The following is a 21,717-nucleotide window of genomic DNA, read 5'->3' as shown; positions in this document are numbered from 1 at the left end:
GTTTATCCTCGGATGAAATGATCTGATGTGCGAGCTTGAGGGAACATCAGGCACTGTTGGCACTGAGGTGTAAGCTCGTGTATTTTAATTTTCCCTTCCCCCTTTATCTTTTCTGAACTCTTCGATCTTTCCATTGGTTATCCTTTGTGTGTGCTAGAGGGGGGCAGAGGAATGGGGTCGGGTCCTTGATCAGAACAAGATGAAGATTTCTTTGTTTTCACGTGGCAATAAAAACTTTCAATCCAGTGAGCTTCTACTCAATCACTAGGCTTCGGCTGCTTTGGATCTGCAGACTAAGGAGGCTGTCCCTCCTTCATGCAGATTCACAACAGCCATCACAAATCACAGCAAGAAACAAAACTGAGCAGAAGACTGAATCATGAGTTTTTAAGAAAATAGATATTGGTGTATAAAAAAGATACTAGTGTGTGAAACTAAACTTCAGAGGTGGCGTTCTAGGTAAGCGTAGGAATGTGCTAGGAGTCCGTTAGAGCTGGTGTCAAGTGGGGTAGGTGCTGGTGCACAGTGGAAGAGTAAGTGCTTCGTGGAGGGCACGTGTGTGCACAGGCAACGCACAGGCGCGCGCGCACACACACACACACACACACACACACACTTACCTCTTTAAAGGTTTCATAGAATGCACCAGTGAAATAATCTAGACCTAGAATTTTCTTTGGGAAAGGATTTTAAATTCTGAATTTATTTTCTTTAACACATCTAAGGCTATTCAGATTTTTTTCTTGTTCATTTTTATTAGTTTTTTTAATTTTAAATTAACTAATCTACTTCATTGAAAGTGATGTATGCTGTATTCAGGAGACTCTCCTTTGAGATGCTGTCATCTACACTTAGGTGTCTACTGTTGTCCTTCTTCTGTGTGTGTATATGTGTGCACACGCACACGTGTTTGTGTGCATGTGTGCAGTGTACTGTGCAGACCAGAGATGGATGATGGGTGTCCTCCTTGGTCAGTGTCACATTTTTTTTCAGATAGGGTCTGTTTCTGAACCTGGCACTCAGCTATGGCTAAACTTAGCTGCCCAGACTGTAGTCTGCCTGGGCTCCCCCAGTGATGTGATTACTGGAAGATGTTACTGCTCGCCCAGCTTTTCATGTGTGTGGGCACCAGGGATGTGAACCTGGGTTCTCATTTCTGTGTGTGTGGCTGGGCCCTTCCCCAGCTCCTACTGCCCTTTGCTTAAGGCTCTCTCGCTTTCCCTCTGTGCCCCATATTTTGTCTACATCAGTATTTTTCTGAGATACTTTCTTTCACATGCAGCATGTGAGGCATTCTATCTCTCACTCTTGTAGAATTTCCATTGTCTCTCCTTCCGTCACTCTAGTTCTTTTAAGTCATATGATTGAAGTGGCTGGGCCCTTACACCACTTTCGAATGCAGCAGACATTATGGTGTGTATTTGTCCTAGGAGTTACCTTAGCGGTTTCACAGATATTAACACTGTGTTCTCAATGCACTGAACAGTTATCAATTCTCTTTATGATTTATTTTTTTTAATCTTTATTAACTTGAGTTTTTCTTATTTACATTTCAATTGTTATTCCCCTTCCTGGTTTCCGGGCTAACATCCCCCTAACCCCTCTCCCTCCTCTTCTCTATAGGTGTTCCCTTCCCCATCTTCCCCCCATTACCGCCCTCCTGCCAACAATCACGTTCACTGGGGGTTCAGTCTTGGAAGGACCAAGGGCTTTCCCTTCCACTGGTGCTCTTACCCAGGCTAAGTTTAGCCCAGGGTCAGTCCATGTAGTCTTTGGGTAGTGGCTTGGTCCCTGGAAGCTCTGCTTGGTTGGCATTGTTGTTCATATGGATCTCGAGCACCTTCAAGCTCTTTCAGTCCTTTCTCTGATTCTTTCAACGGGGGTCCCGTTCTCAGTTCAGTGGTTTGCTGCTGGCATTTGCCTATGTATTTGCTGTATTCTGGCTGTGTCTCTCAGGAGAGATCTACACATCCAGTTCCTGTCGGCCTGCACTTCTTTGCTTCATCCATCTTGTCTAATTGGGTGGCTGTATATGTATGGGCCACATGTGGGCCAGGATCTGAATGGGTGTTCCTTCAGTCTCTGTTCTAACCTTTGCCTCCCTATTCCCTGCCAAGGGTATTCTTGTTCCCTTTTTAAAGAAGGAGTGAAACATTCACATTTTGGTCATCCTTCTTGAGTTTCATGTATTCTGTGCATTTAGGGTAATTCCAGCATTTGGGCTAATATCCACTTAACAACGAGTGCATACCATGTGTGTTTTTCTGTGATTGGGTTACATCACTCAGGATGATATTTTCCAGTTCCATCCATTTGCCTATGAATTTCATAAAGTCATTGTTTTTGATAGCTGAGTAATATTCCATTGTGTAGATGTACCATATTTTCTGTATCCATTCCTCTGTTGAAGGGCATCTGGGTTCTTTCCAGCTTCTGGCTATTATAAATAAGGCTGCGATGAACATAGTGGAGCACGTGTCTTTTTTATATGTTGGGGCAACTTTTGGGTATATGCCCAAGAGAGGTATAGCTGGGTCCTCAGGTAATTCAATGTCCAATTTTCTGAGGAACCTCCAGACTGATTTCCAGAATGGTTGTACCAGTCTGCAATCCCACCAACAATGGAGGAGTGTTCCTCTTTCTCTACATCCTCGCCAGCATTTGCTGTCACCTGAGTTTTTGATCTTAGCCATTCTCACCGGTGTGAGGTGAAATCTCAGGGTTGTTTTGATTTGCATTTCCCTTATGACTAAAGATATTGAACGTTTCTTTAGGTGTTTCTCAGCCATTCGGCATTCCTCAGCTGTGAATTCTTTGTTTAGCTCTGAACCCCATTTTTAAATAGGGTTATTTGTCTCTCTGCAGCCTAACTTCTTGAGTTCTTTGTATATTTTGGATATAAGCCCTCTATCAGCTGTAGGATTGGTAAAGATCTTTTCCCAATCTGTTGATTGTCGTTTTGTCCTAACAACAGTTTCCTTTGCTTACAGAAGCATTGCAGTTTTATGAGATCCCATTTGTTGATTCTTGATCTTAGAGCATAAGCCATTGGTGTTTTGTTCAGGAAATTTTCTCCAGAGCCCATGTGTTCGAGATGCTTCTCCACTTTTTCTTCTATTAGTTTGAGTTTATCTGCTTTGATGTGGAGGTCCTTGATCCACTTGGACTTAAGTTTTGTACAGGGTGATAAGCATGGATCCATCTGCATTCTTCTACATGCTGACCTCCAGTTAAACCAGCACCATTTGCTGAAAATGCTCTTTTTTTCACTGGATGGTTTTGGCTCCTTTGTCAAAAATCAAGTGACCATAGGTGTGTGGGTTCATTTCTTGGTCTTCAATTCTATTCCACTGGTCTATCTGTCTGACTCTATACTAATACCATGCAGTTTTTATCACTATTGTTCTGTAATACTGCTAGAGTTCAGGGAGAGTGATTCCCCCGGACGTCCTTTTATTGTTGAGGATAGTTTTAGCTATCCTGAGCATTTTGTTATTACAGATGAATTTGGAAATTGTTCTGTCTAACTCTCTGAAGAACTGGATTGGTATTTTGATGGGGATTGCATTGAATCTGTAGATCGCTTTTGGTAAAATGACCATTTTTACTATATTAATCCTGCCAATCCATGGGAGATCTTTCCATCTTCTGAGATCTTCAATTTCTTCCTCCAGAGGCTTGAAGTTCTTATCATACAGATCTTTTACTTGCTTGGTTAAAGTCACACCGAGGTACTTTATATTATTTGGGACTATTATGAAGGGTGTCGTTTCCCTAATTTCCTTCTCAGCTTGTTTCTCTTTTGTGTAGAGGAAGGCTACTGATTTATTTGAGTTAATTTTATACCCGGCCACTTTGCTGAAGTTGTTTATCAGCTTTAGTAGTTCTCTGGTGGAACTTTTGGGATCACTTAAATATACTATCATATCATCTGCAAATAGTGATATTTTGACTTCTTTTCCGATCTGTATCCCCTTGATCTCCTTTTGTTGTCTGATTGCTCTGGCTAGAACTTCAAGAACTATATTGAATAAGTAGGGAGAGAGTGGGCAGCCTTGTCTAGTCCCTGATTTTAGTGGGATTGCTTCAAGTTTCTCTCCATTTAGTTTAATGTTAGCAACTGGTTTGCTGTATATGGCTTTTACTATATTTAGGTATGGGCCTTGAATTCCTATTCTTTCCAAGACTTTTATCATGAAGGGGTGTTGAATTTTGTCAAATGCTTTCTCAGCATCTAATGAAATGATCATGTGGTTTTTATGTTTCAGTTTGTTTATATAATGGATTATGTTGATGGTTTTCCGTATATTAAACCATCCCTGCATGCCTGGGATGAAGCCTGATCATGGTGGATGATTGTTTTGATGTGCTCTTGTATTCCGTTTGCCAGAATGTTATTGAGTATTTTTGCATCGATATTCATAAGGGAAATTGGTCTGAAGTTCTCTTTCTTTGTTGGGTCTTTGTGTTTAGGGATAAGAGTAATTGTGGCTTCATAGAAGGAATCGGTAGCCGACCATCTGTTTCAATTTTGTGGAGTAGTTTGGATAGTATTGGTATGAGGTCGTCTATGAAAGTCTGATAGAATTCTGCACTGAAACCATCTGGACCTGGGCTCTTTTTTGTTGAGAGACTTTTAATGACTGCTTCTATTTCTTTAGGAGTTATGGGGTTGTTTAATTGGTTTATCTGTTCCTGATTTAACTTTGGTACCTGGTATCTGTCTAGGAAATTGTCCATTCCCTGCAGATTTTCAAGTTTTGTTGAATATAGGCTTTTGTAGTAGGATCTGATGATTTTTTTGAATTTCCTGATTCTGTAGTTATGTCTCCCTTTTCATTTCTGATTTTGTTAATTTGGACACACTCTCTGTGTCCTCTCGTAGGTCTGGCTAAGGGTGTATCTATCTTGTTAACTTTCTCAAAGAACCAAGTTTTGGTTCTGTTGATTCTTTGTATGGTTCTTTTTGTTTCTACCTGGCTGATTTCAGCTCTGAGTTTGATTATTTCCTGCCTTCTACTTCTCCTGGGTGCATTTGCTTTTTTTTGTTCTAGAGCTTTTATGTGTGCTGTCAAGCTGCTGACATATGCTCTTTCCTGTTTCTTTCTGCAGGCACTCAGAGCTATGAGTTTTCCTCTTAGCACGGCTTTCATTGTGTCCCATAAGTTTGGGTATGTTGTACCTTCATTTTCATTAAATTCTAAGAAGTCTTTAATTTCTTTCTTTATTTCTTCTTTGACCAGGTTATCATTGTTCAACTTCCATGTATATGTGGGCTTTCTTCCCTTATTGTTGCTGAAGACCAGCTTTAGCCCGTAGTGGTCTGCTAGGACGCATGGGATTATTTCTATCTTTCTGTATCTACTGAGGCCTGTTTTATGACCAATTATATGGTCAATTTTGGAGAAAAGTACCATGAGGTGGTGAGAAGACTATATATCCTTTTGTTTTAGAATAGAATGTTCTATAAATATCTGTTAAGTCCATTTGGTTCATGACTTCTCTTAGTCTGGCTATGTCTCTGTTTAATTTCTGTTTCCATGATCTGTCCATTGATAACAGTGGGGTGTTGAAATCTCCTCCTATTATTGTGTGAGGTGCAATGTGTGCTTTGAGCTTTAGTAAGGTTTCTTTTATGTATGTAGGTGCCCTTGTATTTGGAGAATAGATATTTAGGATTGAGAGTTCATCTTGGTGGATTTTTCCTTTGATGAATATGAAGTGTCCTTCCTTATCTTTTTTGATGACTTTTAGTTGATAATTGATTTTATTCGATATTAGAATGACTACTCCAGCTTGCTTCTTCGGACCATTTGCTTGGAAAGTTGTTTTCCAGCCTTTCACTCTGAGGTAGTGTCTGTCTTTGTCTCTGAGGTGTGTTTCCTGTAGGCAGCAGACTGCAGGGTCCTCATTGCCCAGTTTGTTAATCTATGCCTTTTTATTGGGGAGTTGAGTCCATTGATGTTGAGAGATATTACGGAATAGTGATTATTGTTTCCTGTTATATTTGTATTTGGACGTGAGATTATGTTTGTGTGCTTTTCTTCTCTTTGTTTTGTTGCCAAGACAATTACTTTCTTGCTTTTTCTAGGGTGTATCTTGCCTCCTTATGTTGAGCTTTGCCATTTATTATCCTTTGTAGGGCCGAATTTGTAGAAAGATATTGTGTAAATTTGGTTTTGTCACGGAATATCTTGGTTTCTCCATCTATGTTAATTGAGAATTTTACTGGATACAATAGTCTGGGCTGGCATTTGTGTTCTCTTAGTGTCTGTATGACATCTGTCCAGGATCTTCTAGCTTTCATAGTCTCTGGTAAGAAGTCCGGTGTGATTCTGATAGGTCTGCCTTTATATGTTCCTTGACCTTTTTCCCTTACTGCTTTTATATTCTTTCTTTGTTTTGTGCATTTGGTGTTTTGACTATTATGTGACGGGAGAAGTTCTTTTCTGGTCCAATCTATTTAGAGTTCTGTAGGCTTTTGTATGTTTATGGGCATCTCTTTCTTTAGGTTAGGAAGTTTTCTTCTATGATTTTGTTGAAGATATTTACTGGTCCTTTGAGCTGGGAGTCTTCACTCTCTTCTATACCTATTATCCTTAAGTTTGATCTTCTCATTGAGTCCTGGATTTCCTGTATGTTTTGGACCAGTAGCTTTTTCCGTTTTACATTATCTTTGACAGTTGTGTTGATGATTTCTATGGAATCTTCTGCTCCTGAGATTCTCTCTTCTATCTCTTGTATTCTGTTGGTGATGCATATATATATATATATATATGGCTCCTTGTCTCTTCCTTTGGTTTTCTATATCCAGGGTTGTTTCCCTTTGTGCTTTCTTTATTGCTTCTATTTCCGTTTTTAATTCCTTTACCTGTTTGTGTTTTCCTGGAATTCTTTCAGGGATTTTTGTGACTCCTCTATATAGGCTTCTACTTGTTTACTTATGTTTTCCTGCATTTCTCTAAGGGAGTTCTTTATGTCTTTCTTGAACTCCTCCATCATCATGATCAAATGTGATTTTAAATCTAGATCTTGCTTTTCTGGTGTGTTTGGCATATTCAGTGTTTGCTTTGGTGGGAGAATTGGGCTCCGATGATGCCATATAGTCTTGGTTTCTGTTGCTTGGGTTCCTGTGCTTGTCTCTCGCCATCAGGTTGTCTCTGGTGTTACCTTGTTCTGCTATTTCTGACAATGGCTATATCATCCTACAGGCCTGTGTGTCAGGAGTGCTGTAGACCTGTTTTCCTGTTTTCTTTCAACTAGTTATGGGAAAAGTGTGTTCTGCTTTTGGGCGTGTAGTCTTTCCTGTCTACTGGTCTTCAGCTGTTCCTGTAGTCCTGTGTCCTGAGTCCACCAGGCAGGTCGCTTGGAGCAGAAAAGTTGGTCTTACCTGTGGTCCCACGGCTGAAGTGGCTCCTGGGCGGCTGCTTTTGAGCTCTCTGTGAGGGCGGCAACCAGGAGGGCCTGCACTGCCTCCCCCCTCACCCCCTCCCCTCCCCCCCCCCCCTGCACCAGGGTCCCAGATGGAGTTAGGTGTTTTCCTCTGTGGTCCCATGGCTGAAGTATGATTTCCTTTTTGATTGAATCCTTAGATATGTTATTTCTATTTCCAAACATCTGGGAATTTTCTAGATCTTTTCCCGTTCGTTTCTAATTTTAATTCTACTGTGGTCAGATAATATTCTCTGTATTAATTCTTTTAGATTCAGGAAAAATAATTTTATCATTCACCAATATAATTCTTCTTAGTGGTTGCCTACTGTATGAAGGAGAGAAAAAGCACATACCCTTCTGTTTTGAGCGACTCTCCTGGAAATGTCTATTAGTCCCTGTTGGTGTTGGTGTTTTCTCCATGGCTTGATTCCTTTATCATAATATAAAGTTCATCATCTCCGGTTATATTCTTTATTCTGAAATCTATTTTGTCTGCCATCAGTATTAGCTTCTCCAGATTTTTCTTTAGTGTTCACAAGGAGTACTGGCTAGTTTGTGTGTCGAGTGACACAAGTGGAGTTATCACAGAGAAAGGAGCCTCCCTTGAGGAAATGCCTCCATGAGACCCAGCTGTAAAGTATTTTCTCAATTAGTGATCAAGGGGGGAGGACCCAGCCCATTGTAGGTGGTGCCATCCTTGGGCTGGTGGTCTTGGGTTCTATAAGAGAACAAGCTGAGCAAGTCAGGGGAAGCAAGCCAGTGAGTAACATCCCTCCATGGCCTCTGCATCAGCTCCTGCTTCCTCTCCTGCTTGAGTTCCAGTCCTGATTTCCTTTGGTGATGAACAGCAACGTGCAAGTAAACTTTCCTCCCAAACTTGCTTCTTGGTCATGATGTTTATGCAGGAATAGAAACCCTGATGAAGACACAGGGCATGTCCTTTTCTCTCTTACTTTTCAACCTAACTGTTCCTTTATAGTCCATATAAGCAACACAAAATCCCTAGCCTACGAACAGAACTTTTCTCTTGAAGTGGGGTGAGTGGAGAGAAGGGGCAGAACAGGCATGTGCACACATATACACATGCACCTGCCCCATCATCAACTGCCACTCACACAAGTCAAGCACACCCAGTCACATGGCCTTTCACTCATGAAACCAACAGCGTGATCCTGTCTATAGCAATGGGACATGTCTCAAATGCTAGAGTGGTAGAAGAACATGCATGTGCTCACACTGTGTTTATAACAAACTGAGACATCCAGACAAGAAGCTGCAGGGTCTACCTTTTGGCTCTGAGGCCCTTCCCCTTCATCCGAGACCCCGTCCTCTTGCTGGTCATAGGCAGGACCTCCCAGGATTCGGATTCTCTTCTCACACTGCTTCTTTGCCACAGTCAGCTGGTTAATGTACCTTTTCATGTTCCTGGCCCGCAAGAGATCAGTTTTCATGGCAGCAGACTCCTTACCTTGAATAAGAGGAATAGTCATCAGTCAGGAGACAAGAAACATAACAGTCTGAGCCAGGCCAGCATTTAATGTGCTGCTTTTTAACTTATTTGAACTTAATTTAATCTTAGTTTTGAGGTAGGGTTTCACTATGGAGCCCTGGCTGGCCTGAAGACTGCTGTGAAGAATTCACTAGCACAGAGATGCATCCGCCTCTGCCTCCTGAGTGCTGCGATTAAAGGCCTGCGCCACCACACCAGGCTTTGACTGCTGAATTTTATACAACAGATGAGAATTCAACAGATGAGAATTCAACAGATGAGAATTCAACAGATGAGAATTCAATAGATGAGAATTCAATAGAAGCATGTACATGTTTACAAGGACAAAACCCAATTTATAAACCTTACTCAAGTGTAAAATGTTTATGAAATCTCTCTTTATATGCACACACACACATGCACACACACGCGCACACAGACACACACACACATGTACACACACATGCACACACACGTGCTCATGCACACACACACACGCATGCACACACACACACGCATGCACACACACATGCACTCAGAAGTTGACTTGTGAACATATGAATATGATATTCATGCATCTTTATTATAGGCATGTATTGAGTATTCATTGTGTATCTGTTAGACATTGGCTTGACTTTGGAGATCTAAGACCAGTTGTTTTATTTCAGGGGACATTTTAGAGTCTAGCAAGGAAAAAAATCAAAGCCAAAGACAGTGGCAACAACTACGAGTATAATATGGGCATAAAGAAAATTACAGTTACCCTCAAATGTTTTGACAAAGGTCTAGCCTAAGCTTTCTTAAGGACATTACATTGTGCAAACATGAATAGAATGTGGCAGACAGAAGAACGAGCAAGACTAGACCTAAGGACACTGGGCCAGGAAAGGGAACAGAGCTCCAGGACCCTGCACAGCAGATGCAAATGGAGCTCATATCCAAATCAATCTGAAGTAGGCAGGAGCCAAAAGACAGTGGGGAAAACCTCCATTCTTCAATTCAAAAGTACCTCGGCTCTGAGTGGGCTCTGAGAAGTCTGCTGTCTCGGGTTAGGTTAGGGTTCCTTCTGCTGTCATTAAACACCCGGGTAAAAAGCAGTTCGGGGAGGAAAGGGTTTACTTCATCGTACACCTGCACATCATCGTTAGGCCATAGCCTTCCTTGTTCATCCTCAAGATCATTCTACGGATATCATTAACACAGTATAAAAATACTAAAACCTTTAAAAGTTCAGTCTTTATAAGTTCAAATATGTACAAAGTGCAACATCTATTTAAAATATTCAAAACTCTCTTAAAAAATCTAAAATCTCTCTGCAATTGTACTTTCTCTAAAATATCCATTCTTTCTATAGAATGATAAAACTGTTCTAAAACAGGTCTTTCAACCGTGTGTTCCTGTAAAATCAAAAATACCTTAAATATTTTCTACTCTAGGAGGGAAGAAATGAGGCACAGGATCACTGCATCAAAGCAAAAGCAAAATTCAGCAGTGTAAAGAAGTCAGTACTTGCTGGGTGGTGGTGGCCATGCCTTTAATCCTAGCACTCACTAGCACGGGAGATGGGTCTCTGTGTGTGTGAGTGATTGGCCCACTCACAGTCCTCTGAGCTCTTTTTTTTTTTTTTTTTTTCTTTTTTTCGGAGCTGGGGACCGAACCCAGGGCCTTGCGCTTGCTAGGCAAGCGCTCTACCACTGAGCTAAATCCCCAACCCCGTCCTCTGAGCTCTTATGGGCTGGACAGCTAGCTCCACCTCTCAGGCCTGCCATCCATACCACACACAGCTTGTCATCTAGGCTCAGGCCAGCTCCACTCCATGGCTGCTACTGTCCTGGTGGTCCATCCCATGGATACTGGCATCTCTAAAATGCTGGGGTCTCCTGCTACATCTGGGTTGTACTTTCACTAATAGCCTCTCTTAGAATACTCTTCAGGGACTCAGACCCTGCCCACAGTGCCAAGTCTCAACTCTTCTCCATGACCCTTTCAGCTCTGGGCCTTCTACTGCAACTAAGACTGCACCTTCATTACCAACCAATCTCAATCAATCTCTCTCTCTCTCTCTCTCTCTCTCTCTCTCTCTCTCTCTCTCTCTCTCTCTCTCTCTCTCTCCATGGACTCCAGCCCTGCCACATGGTGCCAAGCCCTCATCTGTTCTCTATGGCCCCTTTATGCCTTCAGAACCAGTACCACTTGGGAAACTTTGACACATCACCAAGTGTGGCTGCTAGTGAGTATAAGAGGCAGTCTCCATGTCCTCTGAAGTGGCCTCTACTTAATCACAGTTGCCTCCTTAGCCCCAGTTTACTAGTATTGATTGTCTCAGAAAAAAGCAAAGGTTCTAGTTTAATGGTTCTTGATCCAAAATACCATACAGCTCCAACAGTGTCCTAAGGGACTCTCGGACTTCCCTCCAAAGCTTCCCCACCAAAGTCTCTATCATCAACCACTCTCAGCACTGTCTTCTGACTTCCCACAGCTCATCTAGCTCTGAGCACTCCATGGCTTTTCTAGACCAAAGATGCACAAGTACTCCCACAATCCTCCAAAAAACCACAAGGTCTGGTCAGTCATAGCAATCCCGTGGCCTGTTAGCAATTAGGGTTCCCTAGTGCTGCAGTAAAACACTGTAAGTAACTTGGGCAGAAGGGGTTTATGGCACTTATAACTCTCAGGTCTCAGCCAGTCCTCAAAAGAAGCCAGAGCAGAAGCCAAGGCTGAGGCCATGGAGGAGTGCTGCTTACTGGCCTGAATAGCCTGCTTTCCTGCAGTACTCAGGACCACCAGCGCTGGGGTGGCTCTGCCTCCCACATCAGTTATGATCAAGAAAATGCACCACAGTTTTGCCCAGAGGCCGATCCGGTTGGGGTATTGATCAACTGAGGTCTCCTTTTCCAAAATTACTCTACCTATGTCAGGCTGACATAGATTAGCCAGAATATAGGCCACGAATGAGTCAAATTTTATCAGATACATATGAAGCAGTATTAGACGACAACAAAAAGATCAGACAGTGAAAGGCTTGGCTTGAAGGAATGCTCACTGAAGACTGTCATGGTAAGGCTGAGCTCGGAGGGAATGGTGGCCAGAAGTACCTTCATGGCAATGACACTGCACAGGACTGAAGCATTTGACGATTACGGAGCCAATGCACAACAGAAACACTAAAGGGTAAATTATTCAGGATTTAAAACAATAAAAGAGGAACTAAGTATGGCTTCTACAACTTGGCTATAATCACAAATGGAGAAAGTGAAGTCAATTACTGGATCAAGAATATTAAAGACTGAATTTGTGGAAGATTACAATTTTGGATAGTTGCCAAAAATGGCCCCATTATTTTCTGCCTTACATACTCCTTTTGCAATGTCATTCCTAGCAATGTCCCCATGGAAAGCAGGGCATATGCTCTCTCTTCTTAGAGTAGAGTAGGCTTACCATCATGGTTGAAGTGACTATGACTTCCAAAGCTAGATCATTAAAGGCTGCTGACCTGAAGTTCTGTGACACTGCATGACATCCACCTGCCCAACAGCATCCATACTTTGGGATCTGAGCAATCACTCTATGGAAACATCTGTCACGGATTGGGGACCTGGACTCCCACAGATCTTGGCTTGACGGAGACTTTGGCACTCATTCAGCACCCACTTGGCACCTCATGGTCCACCATCTTGAGTGTGAACTACATACTGATGCTACATTAAGCAGAAGAGAGGAATTCCTCCCCAAATCCTTCCCCAGTACAGCCGCACGAGCAAGAGAAAAATGTTACTCTGTGTGTGTGTGTGTGTGTGTGTGTGTGTGTGTGTGTTAGAGAGAGAGTCAGAGAGAGACAGAGAGAGAGAGAAGCAGTTTTATGTCAACTTGACACAAGTTAGAGTCATTTTGACAGTGGAAACCTCGGTTGAGAATACGGACCCACTAGATTGCCCTGTGAACAAGTCTGTGTTGCATTTTCTTGATTGATGTGGGAGGGCCCTGCTCCCTGTGGGAGGTACCATCCCTGGGCTGGTGGAGGAGCAAGCCAGTAAGCAGCATTCTCCATAGTCCCAGCTTCAGTTCCCGTCTCGTGGTTCCTACCCTGACTTCCCTTCATGCTGGATTACAAATGTAAGCTAAAACAAATCCTTTCTTCCCCAAGATATTTTTGTCATGGTGTTTTAATCACAGTGATAGAAACCTTAAGTCAGGGTAGTATATCATGCAGCAAAAGGTAATGAGAGCAGGTGATGTGGCTCAGTGGTGAGGGCACTTGCTATACAAAGAGAATGACTGTAGGTGGATCCTGTCTCCTGAACTGCAGTTCTAGAGAAAGCACCGTACTCATCAGAATGTTAGCTGTACTGAAATCGGGCTTTCAACCACATTTGACACAATTCACTCACCAATGCAAGAAATACTTGAGGAATCTAGGACAGAGGTGACCACTGAATTTAAAACCCAAAATAACCCCGGGACGTGGCAACTATGCCTGTAGGAGTTAGAACATACTCTGGAAATGAATAACGTGTTTGGTTAGGATCTCTGTTTGATTTCTCTCAGTCTACGTAAGATTTCTGTACATTTTCCCTGGAGACCTTCAGCTCCCAGCATAATCACAACTTCCTTTGAGCCCCACTTAGTCACTACATGCAATGCATAAAATAGTACCAAGGCAGGCTGAACACATTTAAATGTCAGGCACAGTATCCTAAAGCACACTTGCTGTCAGGAGAGAGGCAGCTTCCTAGCACCTAAGTCACAGGCAGAGCGAGCGCAGGTCTACAGTGCCCATGCATGCCATGGACATGTGCCCATAGTGAGCTGAGAAGACAGTATCATCTGATTCGAAGTGGTTTCCAACATGGCCTATGTTGGATAACAGTAGCACTAACCAGAGTTAGTTAACGCAGAAATTTTCAAAAGGAGGGAAAATAGTTTGGAACTCCTTTTTGTGTAAAGATAAAGCTAATTAATATAGCTTGCTTCAAATTAGTCTAGTACATACCAGATGCCTTGTGGGTGTATCTAAATAAACATACACTTGTAAATGCTAATATTTCATAAAACATTCACTTTTAAATACACATAGGGAGAAAGGGCCAGAGACAGACACAGACACAGAGACAGAGACAGAGACAGAGACAGACACAGAGAGAAACCAGCCCATTAGCAGCCTCTTATTAGAGGGTTTGAGACACACGGAAATATTGACTTAGGATTTGGCCTTTGGTTCAAGCTGCCTTCCTAGTAGGAGACTAACAGTGTTTTCCGGCAGCTCATCGTCACAAATTCTGAAAATTAAAGCTGCCAAGAACTCAAAAATATTTGCCTTCCTCCTCAACTTGAAGCTGCTATGTTCTTTTGAATAAAAAGCAAACAGGGCTACCTTATCAAGCCTACCACCTGAGATGCCAGAGTCTCGAGTGTCTCCAGTGCAGAGGAGGTTATACTTGTGGAAGAAGCAGAAACAACAGCAGGTCAACAGCAAGGCCACATACTGCACAGCGGAGACAGCAGCGCCCACGGACCTGGTCAGCCTCATCCTAAGGTGCCTGAAGCTGCCATTTCCTCCCCAGAAGGCCCCATCCATGTACTGAAGCCCGCAGAGCCTCCTTCTGTTTCGTGTTGCAGTGTGCACGTATACATTTCCAAAGTAATTATTAACATTCAGAATTCAGAACAGCAGAGGGGAAACTACTAACAGAGCTGACAGCCACAGGAAGATGCACTGTGTGTCCTATCTGTACTAGAACACTGTCATTTAGGCCTCAGATTCTAAAAAAAGGAAAAAGACTCAAGTGCTCTGGCTGCTGTGGCTAAGCGTGAATAGAAAGCTCAGTGCTGGGTACTAAGCTGCAGACTGGAGTTTGCAGATTCCTCTGTTCTATCCACAGCGATGCTTCTCAGGGTGGAGGGTCCTCAGAAGTAGCAGCAGCAGCAACTGAGAGACATAAGAGCATGCAGACTCCTGGGACTCACACAGGTCTGCAGGGCCAGGAATTCTGGAGTAGAACCAAGTCATCTGAGTACCACAAAGTCCTCCAGGTGAACGTGGGATATAGACTGTCATTTGAAACCAAGGCTCTACAGGATTAAACCCTAATTTATTAGGAGGGTGTCAAGGCATTGGGTCCAGCTCTTGCCTACCTATCAAGCCTTGCCTCTCCATTGCACGCCAAGCACCACACAGCGTCACATGACTCAGACTAAACACGAAGGCTATTTCACTACTCTCTCTTTGACGATGTGCATGGTGAACCATCTACTTATCTACCTTACGTGACCCAATGGGACTGGCAGATGCTCAACCTTTATGACTCCACTCAGTGTTACTCTTTAGGCATCGGTGACTATGTAAGTTTGCTGCATTTATCATTAGACTATGACCTCCTTCAGTTCAGGGACAGTTTTATTCATTGCCCTGCTGTTCCTAATATACAGCAGCATTCGAGAAATGTTGGCTGAGTAAAGGAAGACCCATTCCTAGTGATCCCTGGGCATTCTCTGCTGATATAAAGCAGCTTAGATCTCAAGGGCTCTCTTAACTACCCAGAATCATAGGAAGCCGCATTGGGCTCAGGGGAGAGATTAGATAGTAAGTGTAACAGATACAATGGCAGAGTGATAGGGTAAGCTAGCAGCATGTGACATAGAAACAGAGTATGACAAACTATTTGGATAGGAGAGGCAAGATGAGCTCGGGAGCCAGACAGCCCACGTGGCTGGAGTGCAGTGCAGGGTCACAAGGCAGGAGGCAGAGCAGAAGGCACGTGGAACAGAACATTTGTGTCAAAATAAGGGAAGACAACATAGCATTTAAAATAGTTTGAGTGATATCACAAGATCTCTATAGATTTTTAAACAACCATGACTTCCGAAGAGAACTGTATGAGCAGTCAACAATGTCCAATGCTCTCCAAAAGGCAGAGTATGGAGACGGCCCCAAAGTGAGGCTCAAAGGAAGTTGTGACTATGCTGGCCAGAGCTTGCCAACCTCCTCCAACTCTAAGACCAACAAGTGCTTAAGGTAAGCAGTGGGGAAAATCCAAACAGCATATATTTGTCCATTACTTGAGTGAATAAAGTCTGGGGGAAGTTTGCCAAGTAAAATAAACCAGAAACAAACTGCTCGCTATTTGTGAGTTTGCTATGATACCTTTCTCATCACACATAATTTAATTCTCATGCTCGCAGCCAAGCCACATTCTGATATCTAGGCTCTAATCCCTACAGGAGGACTGGAATCACCTCACTAACCTGTAAGCCTCCAAAGCTCTGCCTGCCTTCAGTGGATTCCTTGCTCCAACTCCCACGGGAGCCATGAAGCTCCACGAGCTTGGGAGATCAACTGCTGAACCCTCACCTCATTTAATCAAGCTAGCTCTAAGCAAATTGAAACATAGAGCCCTCATGGTCAAGAAGAGCATCTGCTTAAGAGCCAAGCTGGACAGAGTGGGTCAATGAAGTCAGAACAGAGATCAAAACTTACAGGAGAAACCCGTGAAGCAAAAGCTGCCATGAGATAAGACCCTGCCAGCCACTCCTACATGCTTAGTGCTCAGTCGCTGAATAAGGACTGGAACTAGAAATGTCTAACTTCCCTTAGTGTCCTTTATGGAATAGGCCAGCCCTACTTAAGACAACTTCACTGTGAAGCTTCAGTCTGTACCCACTCTGTTTCTAACATAGCTTTATTGAACCATAATCCAATACGTGACACATTTCCTCCATTTATTTTAATTACATGCAATTGAATGGTTATTTAAAATATAAATTCAGATGCAACTGACATAATGTGGAATGTTTTCTATATGCCCCTTCAATTTCATGCATCTTAAGCCACTCCAAGAGCCTTAGGAAACTAAGACTCTACTGTTCTACTGTCTGCAGATCTGCTTGGTCTGCACGTCCTGAATGAACACAATCATACAACGTAGGGCCTTCTGCATCTGAGTTCTTTTACAACACACCTCCAAAGTTCATTACTTTTCACTGCTGATTAACATTCAGTTACATGAATATACTTCACTTTACGTACTGTTGCTGGCCACACAGTTATCTCTATTTTTATGTGTTTTAAATAAGAGTACTGTGGAAATTAATATAGACATTTTGTGAAGATATAAGCTCACTTACATCTACCACTGAGCTAAATCCCCAGCCCTCCTCTTCCTCCTCCTCCTCTTCTTCTCCTCCTCTTCTTCCTCCTCTTCCTCCTCCTCCTCCTCCTCCTTTCTCTTTCTCTTGTTTTTCTTCTTCTTTCTCCTTTTCCTTCTTCACCCCCCAACCCCCCAGCCAGGCAGGGTCTTCCAATGAATCCCTGACTAGCTTAGAACTTTCATCATAGACCAGGCCGGCCTCAAGCTCATAGAGATCCACTTGTCTCTGCCTTCAGTGTGCTGGGATTAAATGTGTGCAGGTACAAGGCTTGCTTCTTTTCATTTCCTTTGTGCCACACTAAGTTTTTAATTTTTGAAGGCAAATTTACTGTTTATTGTTGCCTTGAATTAAGGCACTACACAACATCAAGGTGGGCTCTAATCCACTATAATTTATTACAATAACAGGAGATTTAGACAAGAAAGTAAAACAAGAACTAAAGACGGACAAAGTAAAGCAAGGAGAAGATGGCCTCTTACAACAGCCTTTCTTTATCTGTGATGAATATCTTCTAAGTCCCCATGGAATTTCTGAAGACTCACACAGAAATATATATATATATTTCTTTTGTCTTTACATTTCAAACAATTACAGGACTTAATTTAAATGCTAGGCAAAGAAAGGCATTAACTACAATAGTGAAGCAGATACATTAAAACAAAACATTGTTATAAAACTGTCATCATCGTTACTCTCCTGCCTAGGAGCCATTTTTAGTAAGTGTTGTACTGCCTTATCTGGCCTCAATGGGAGAGGTAAAGTGAGTAAATAAAAAAAAAAATAAAATCTAATTTAAGAAAAAGCTCCCCAAGAAAGAATTAGAATTTTCCATGTCTGAAGATTTATGTTTTACTGCACTGACTTTTGGTCTTCTGGGTTAAAAATAAATCATCTTTTCTTTTTAAAAACATTACATGAACAAATGCATAGTCAATGTCAACAAATGCAGCCACTAAGTAACTAGCAGGTAGGTAGCATATACGACATGGATACTTTGCACAAAAAGCCTATTTCCAACTAGGATGGCATGGAGCAAAATGGGGGAGAAACTTTGTCATGCTGCTCTCAACAGCATAACTTGGAACTAAAGTAACCCAATGAGAGAGGAGTTTCTCCATTCAACTTATGGCAACAAGGAATTCACAGAAAAGGTGAAGGTGGTGAGAAAGACCCCATCTAGTACATTCTTTAAAATATCTGTCTGTCAAGCTGTCTGGGAGTGAAGCACTTCCCTTCAGGAACAATGAGAATAGGAACACAACCAAGCTCCTTACAGGTTCTGTTATCACAGGCTTCAAAGGCTTCCTCCTTCAGAGTAACCTCCAAGCTCTCCAGCACCAGCAGGGACCTTCATGATGGCTACTGAACCTTCATAAGCTCACACCTGGATGTTTTCTTGCAGCCTGTCTCCTTTGATCAACAGCAGCTCCCTCAGATCTCTGAGCTTCAGCCTTAAGGGTTACTCTGTTGCGAGGGCACTGTCAAGTCCCTGGTCAAAGCCTCAGTTCACCATGAGGTCTTTCATGTTACTGCTAAAGATGCAATCGGCCTCTGCTCTAGCTGGATCTACCAGCTGACTCATCCACCACACAGACACACTGTTCTCCAAAGCACTTACCACCTCTTCAAACATTTGTGGCTTTTCAGTGTTTGACTTCCAGCTCATGAGAGACTTGCCTCACTGCTGGACTGTTATCACAGAGGAGTACACAGAAAGACTCTCACGCTGTGCATGCATGGTCTTCCTTAGGGGCTGAGGTCAAGAGCCTGTGCACCTCCCCATCTGCACGTCCTTGCTTCCTTTGCACAGAACCCCTACTTTCTGTGAGTGACTGGAGGGAACAAGTGCACACTTCTCCAGCCAAGCTTCTTCCTGCTTTGGCACTGACTAGAAACTGGGACAACAGGATGTTTTAAAGTCTCTGCCCCAACAAGGATGGTTCTTTCAGCATACTACTACCTGGCAGGATCTGGACAGACCTGGGGAATTTTTAGAAGTCTATTCTTCCATATGAAAATGAGGTTTTCCTGTGTATAGTAAATTCTGTGCTATACATGTCTGTGCATGATACTGACATGTCCTCCAACTTCACATTCATAGGGAGGAAGGGGGAAGTGTGGGAGCAGCAGGCAAGCTACAAGGAACTAAAAGCCATCCTCCTAACCCATATCTCCCCAGGTTAAGTCCGGGGGAAACCTATTTCATCTGAAGATAAACCAAGAGACAGAACAATGGAGCACACATATCTGCTCTTCAAAAACCTAAAACACAAGTGTAAAGAGAGGAAGAAATCTTAACAATCCCAACACCTGATGGACAAGACTACACTAACCTACTGGAGTCGCTATCGAGGACACAGTTCAGACAGAAATAGTAATGAAAATCACAGGGACTGTAATAAAAATTATAGTCAGTCAAGTTTAGTTCTACGATCTGTGGCCATGCTGAGCTTTATAGGTTTATAAGATTAAAGTGTTTGCCTGGAGAGCACAAACACTAAGTTTGATTCCTGGAACCCACGTAACACAGGCTGGGCTGGTGGTGTGGGCTTGTAATCCCATGACCATCAGTAAAGACAGATGGATCCTGGGGCCAACCAGCCAGCACACTAGGTAAGCTCCAAGACAGGTAAAAGCCCTTTCTACCCTCACCCTGCCCCAAAAGGCAGAAAGTACCTAATGACACACAAATTTGTCCTCTAGCCTCAACATGTATGTGTACGTATATGCACCTATACACACATGAACACACACACATATGAAGAAAGTACAGATATTTGTCAGGATGAGATTGATTTTATTTTCTTTAATGATATTAGGCCTGTGGGTCTCAATCCCTTTGATGTTGAAGGACCCTTTTACAGGGGTTGCATATCAGATAGATATTTATATTTATAACAGTAGCAAAATTACAGTTATGAAGCAGTACCAAAAATAATCTTACGTTTGAGGGTCACCACAACATGAAAAATTGTACTAAAGAGAACTACTGTCTTAGACCATTGTTTTAATAGATTTAATTTTAAAATATAAGTCAGCACAATGTTCCACATTTGACAAAGACCTGACTTGGGGAAACTGAGGACCTTTCAAAAACACACACCGGGAGAAAACAAATTGCTTCTTACCCTTGTGCCTCTTCAGCTGGGGAAAGCTGCTAATTGTAGTTGCTTGGATTATTTCCACTACAATTTGATACCTGATTTTAAAAGAGAGAAAGAAAATGTTCAATAGGAAGAAAATGCTATTTTCAGAATTACCTTTAGACTCTGTTTATGCTAAACAAATAGCCCCAAAATTCACCAAAACAATCCTAATGGAGAACACCTATAAAATATAAAAGATCAGGCACTACACCACATGCTAATCATTTCTGAGGCCCTCATGGAAGAGTCACTCTGTTCTGACAGAGACCATGACTACCTGTCCCCATGGCTGAAAACACTTCAAGGTCATGTACAACTTTGAGGGTCACGTTAAACTCGTCTAGTCAGCTTCTCCAGTAACTAGAGACAATTGGTCTTATTTCTTAAATTTTTATTTTCCAATAAGATGATACAATTTGTAGCTATTAAGTTTAATTATATTAAAAGCTTAGGATTTGGGCTGTAGCTGTGATGGAGCTCTCATATTACATGGACAATCCCCATATTCTATCCCATATATACAAATATTAAACATATAATATATAATTACATATAATTATATAGTCATTATATATGATATTCATGTTCATATATTATGTAAATATTACAATATAAATATTAACAATATATGGTAACTTGTAGCTATATGTATTTAAAAATCCTTCATCCACACTTGCAGTGCTCGGCGACCTGAGGATGCACTGGCTGAGCTGGAGTTTCAAGAGGGAGGAGCTTCTCTAGTGCAGATGGTCTACTGATGGCCTAATCCCTCCAGCCTGCTGCCACGGCCCTGCAGTATTTCCTCATTACTTCTCATAAGACTCTTCTAGACCCTTAATGGCAGGACGTCTGCTGGGGAATGCAGGTATGGATAATTTCCTGAAGCTACCTTGGTACTTCTAATACTGGGAAAGTCAAGAGCCATTAGCTTAGAGCACAGGGTACATACATGTGAGAGGACCTCTCACAGGGAAAATAAAGAAATGTTGTCATACTATGTGACAGGTGAAAGCCTACAGTTGTGGCTATTTTAAATATATTTAATTTGGTTTTAGAAATACAGTCATTGTTGTTTTTTCTTGTTTTCTGTTGGCATTACTGTTGTTTTAGAAATACAGTCGTTGTTGTTGCTTTGTTATTTGCTGTTGTTCTTGTTGTTCTGGTGCTTCTTCCTCTTCCTCCTCCTCCTCCTTTGTCTTCTTTCTTGTTTAATAGGTCTCACTATGTAGTCTGGGCTGGCCTTGAACTCACAGAGAGTCACCAGTCTCTGCCTCCTGAGTGATAGGATTAAAGGTGTGCACCACCACATCTGCCTTAGAAATGAAGTTCTTGAGAATCACACAGTGGTTACTAGGTACTTCCCTAAACAAACTGAATTGTCTTAAGTTTCATAGCCTCTATTTACAACTTTGTTTAAAGTTTTTCCACAATACCACTATTTAGCATTAGTTCTTACTTTAAACACTAACTCTGCCCAAGCCTGATTATGCAAGACTAATCAAG

The 21,717-nt window shown here is 42.2% G+C and overlaps 1 protein-coding gene across 2 annotated transcripts in view; it reads right to left on the bottom strand.

The window, feature by feature from the left end:
- Snx25 (sorting nexin 25) overlaps positions 1 to 21,717 on the bottom strand; it is a 104,048-nt gene that overhangs the window by 27,377 nt on the left and 54,954 nt on the right. For both annotated transcript variants that reach the window (XM_032919459.1, XM_032919458.1), the window contains exons 6-7: positions 20,197 to 20,267; positions 8,721 to 8,902 (exon numbers count right to left, since the gene is read on the bottom strand). In XM_032919459.1, coding sequence (XP_032775350.1) covers positions 8,721 to 8,902; positions 20,197 to 20,267 — 253 coding nt within the window. The remainder of the gene's footprint in view (positions 1 to 8,720; positions 8,903 to 20,196; positions 20,268 to 21,717) is intronic.

The sequence above is a fragment of the Rattus rattus genome, chromosome 13, assembly GCF_011064425.1.
Source record: "Rattus rattus isolate New Zealand chromosome 13, Rrattus_CSIRO_v1, whole genome shotgun sequence".
Taxonomy (NCBI): Eukaryota; Metazoa; Chordata; class Mammalia; order Rodentia; family Muridae; genus Rattus; species Rattus rattus.
The sequence above is the reverse complement of the archived record's forward strand: the minus strand, read 5'-3'. Positions and strand labels throughout refer to the sequence as shown.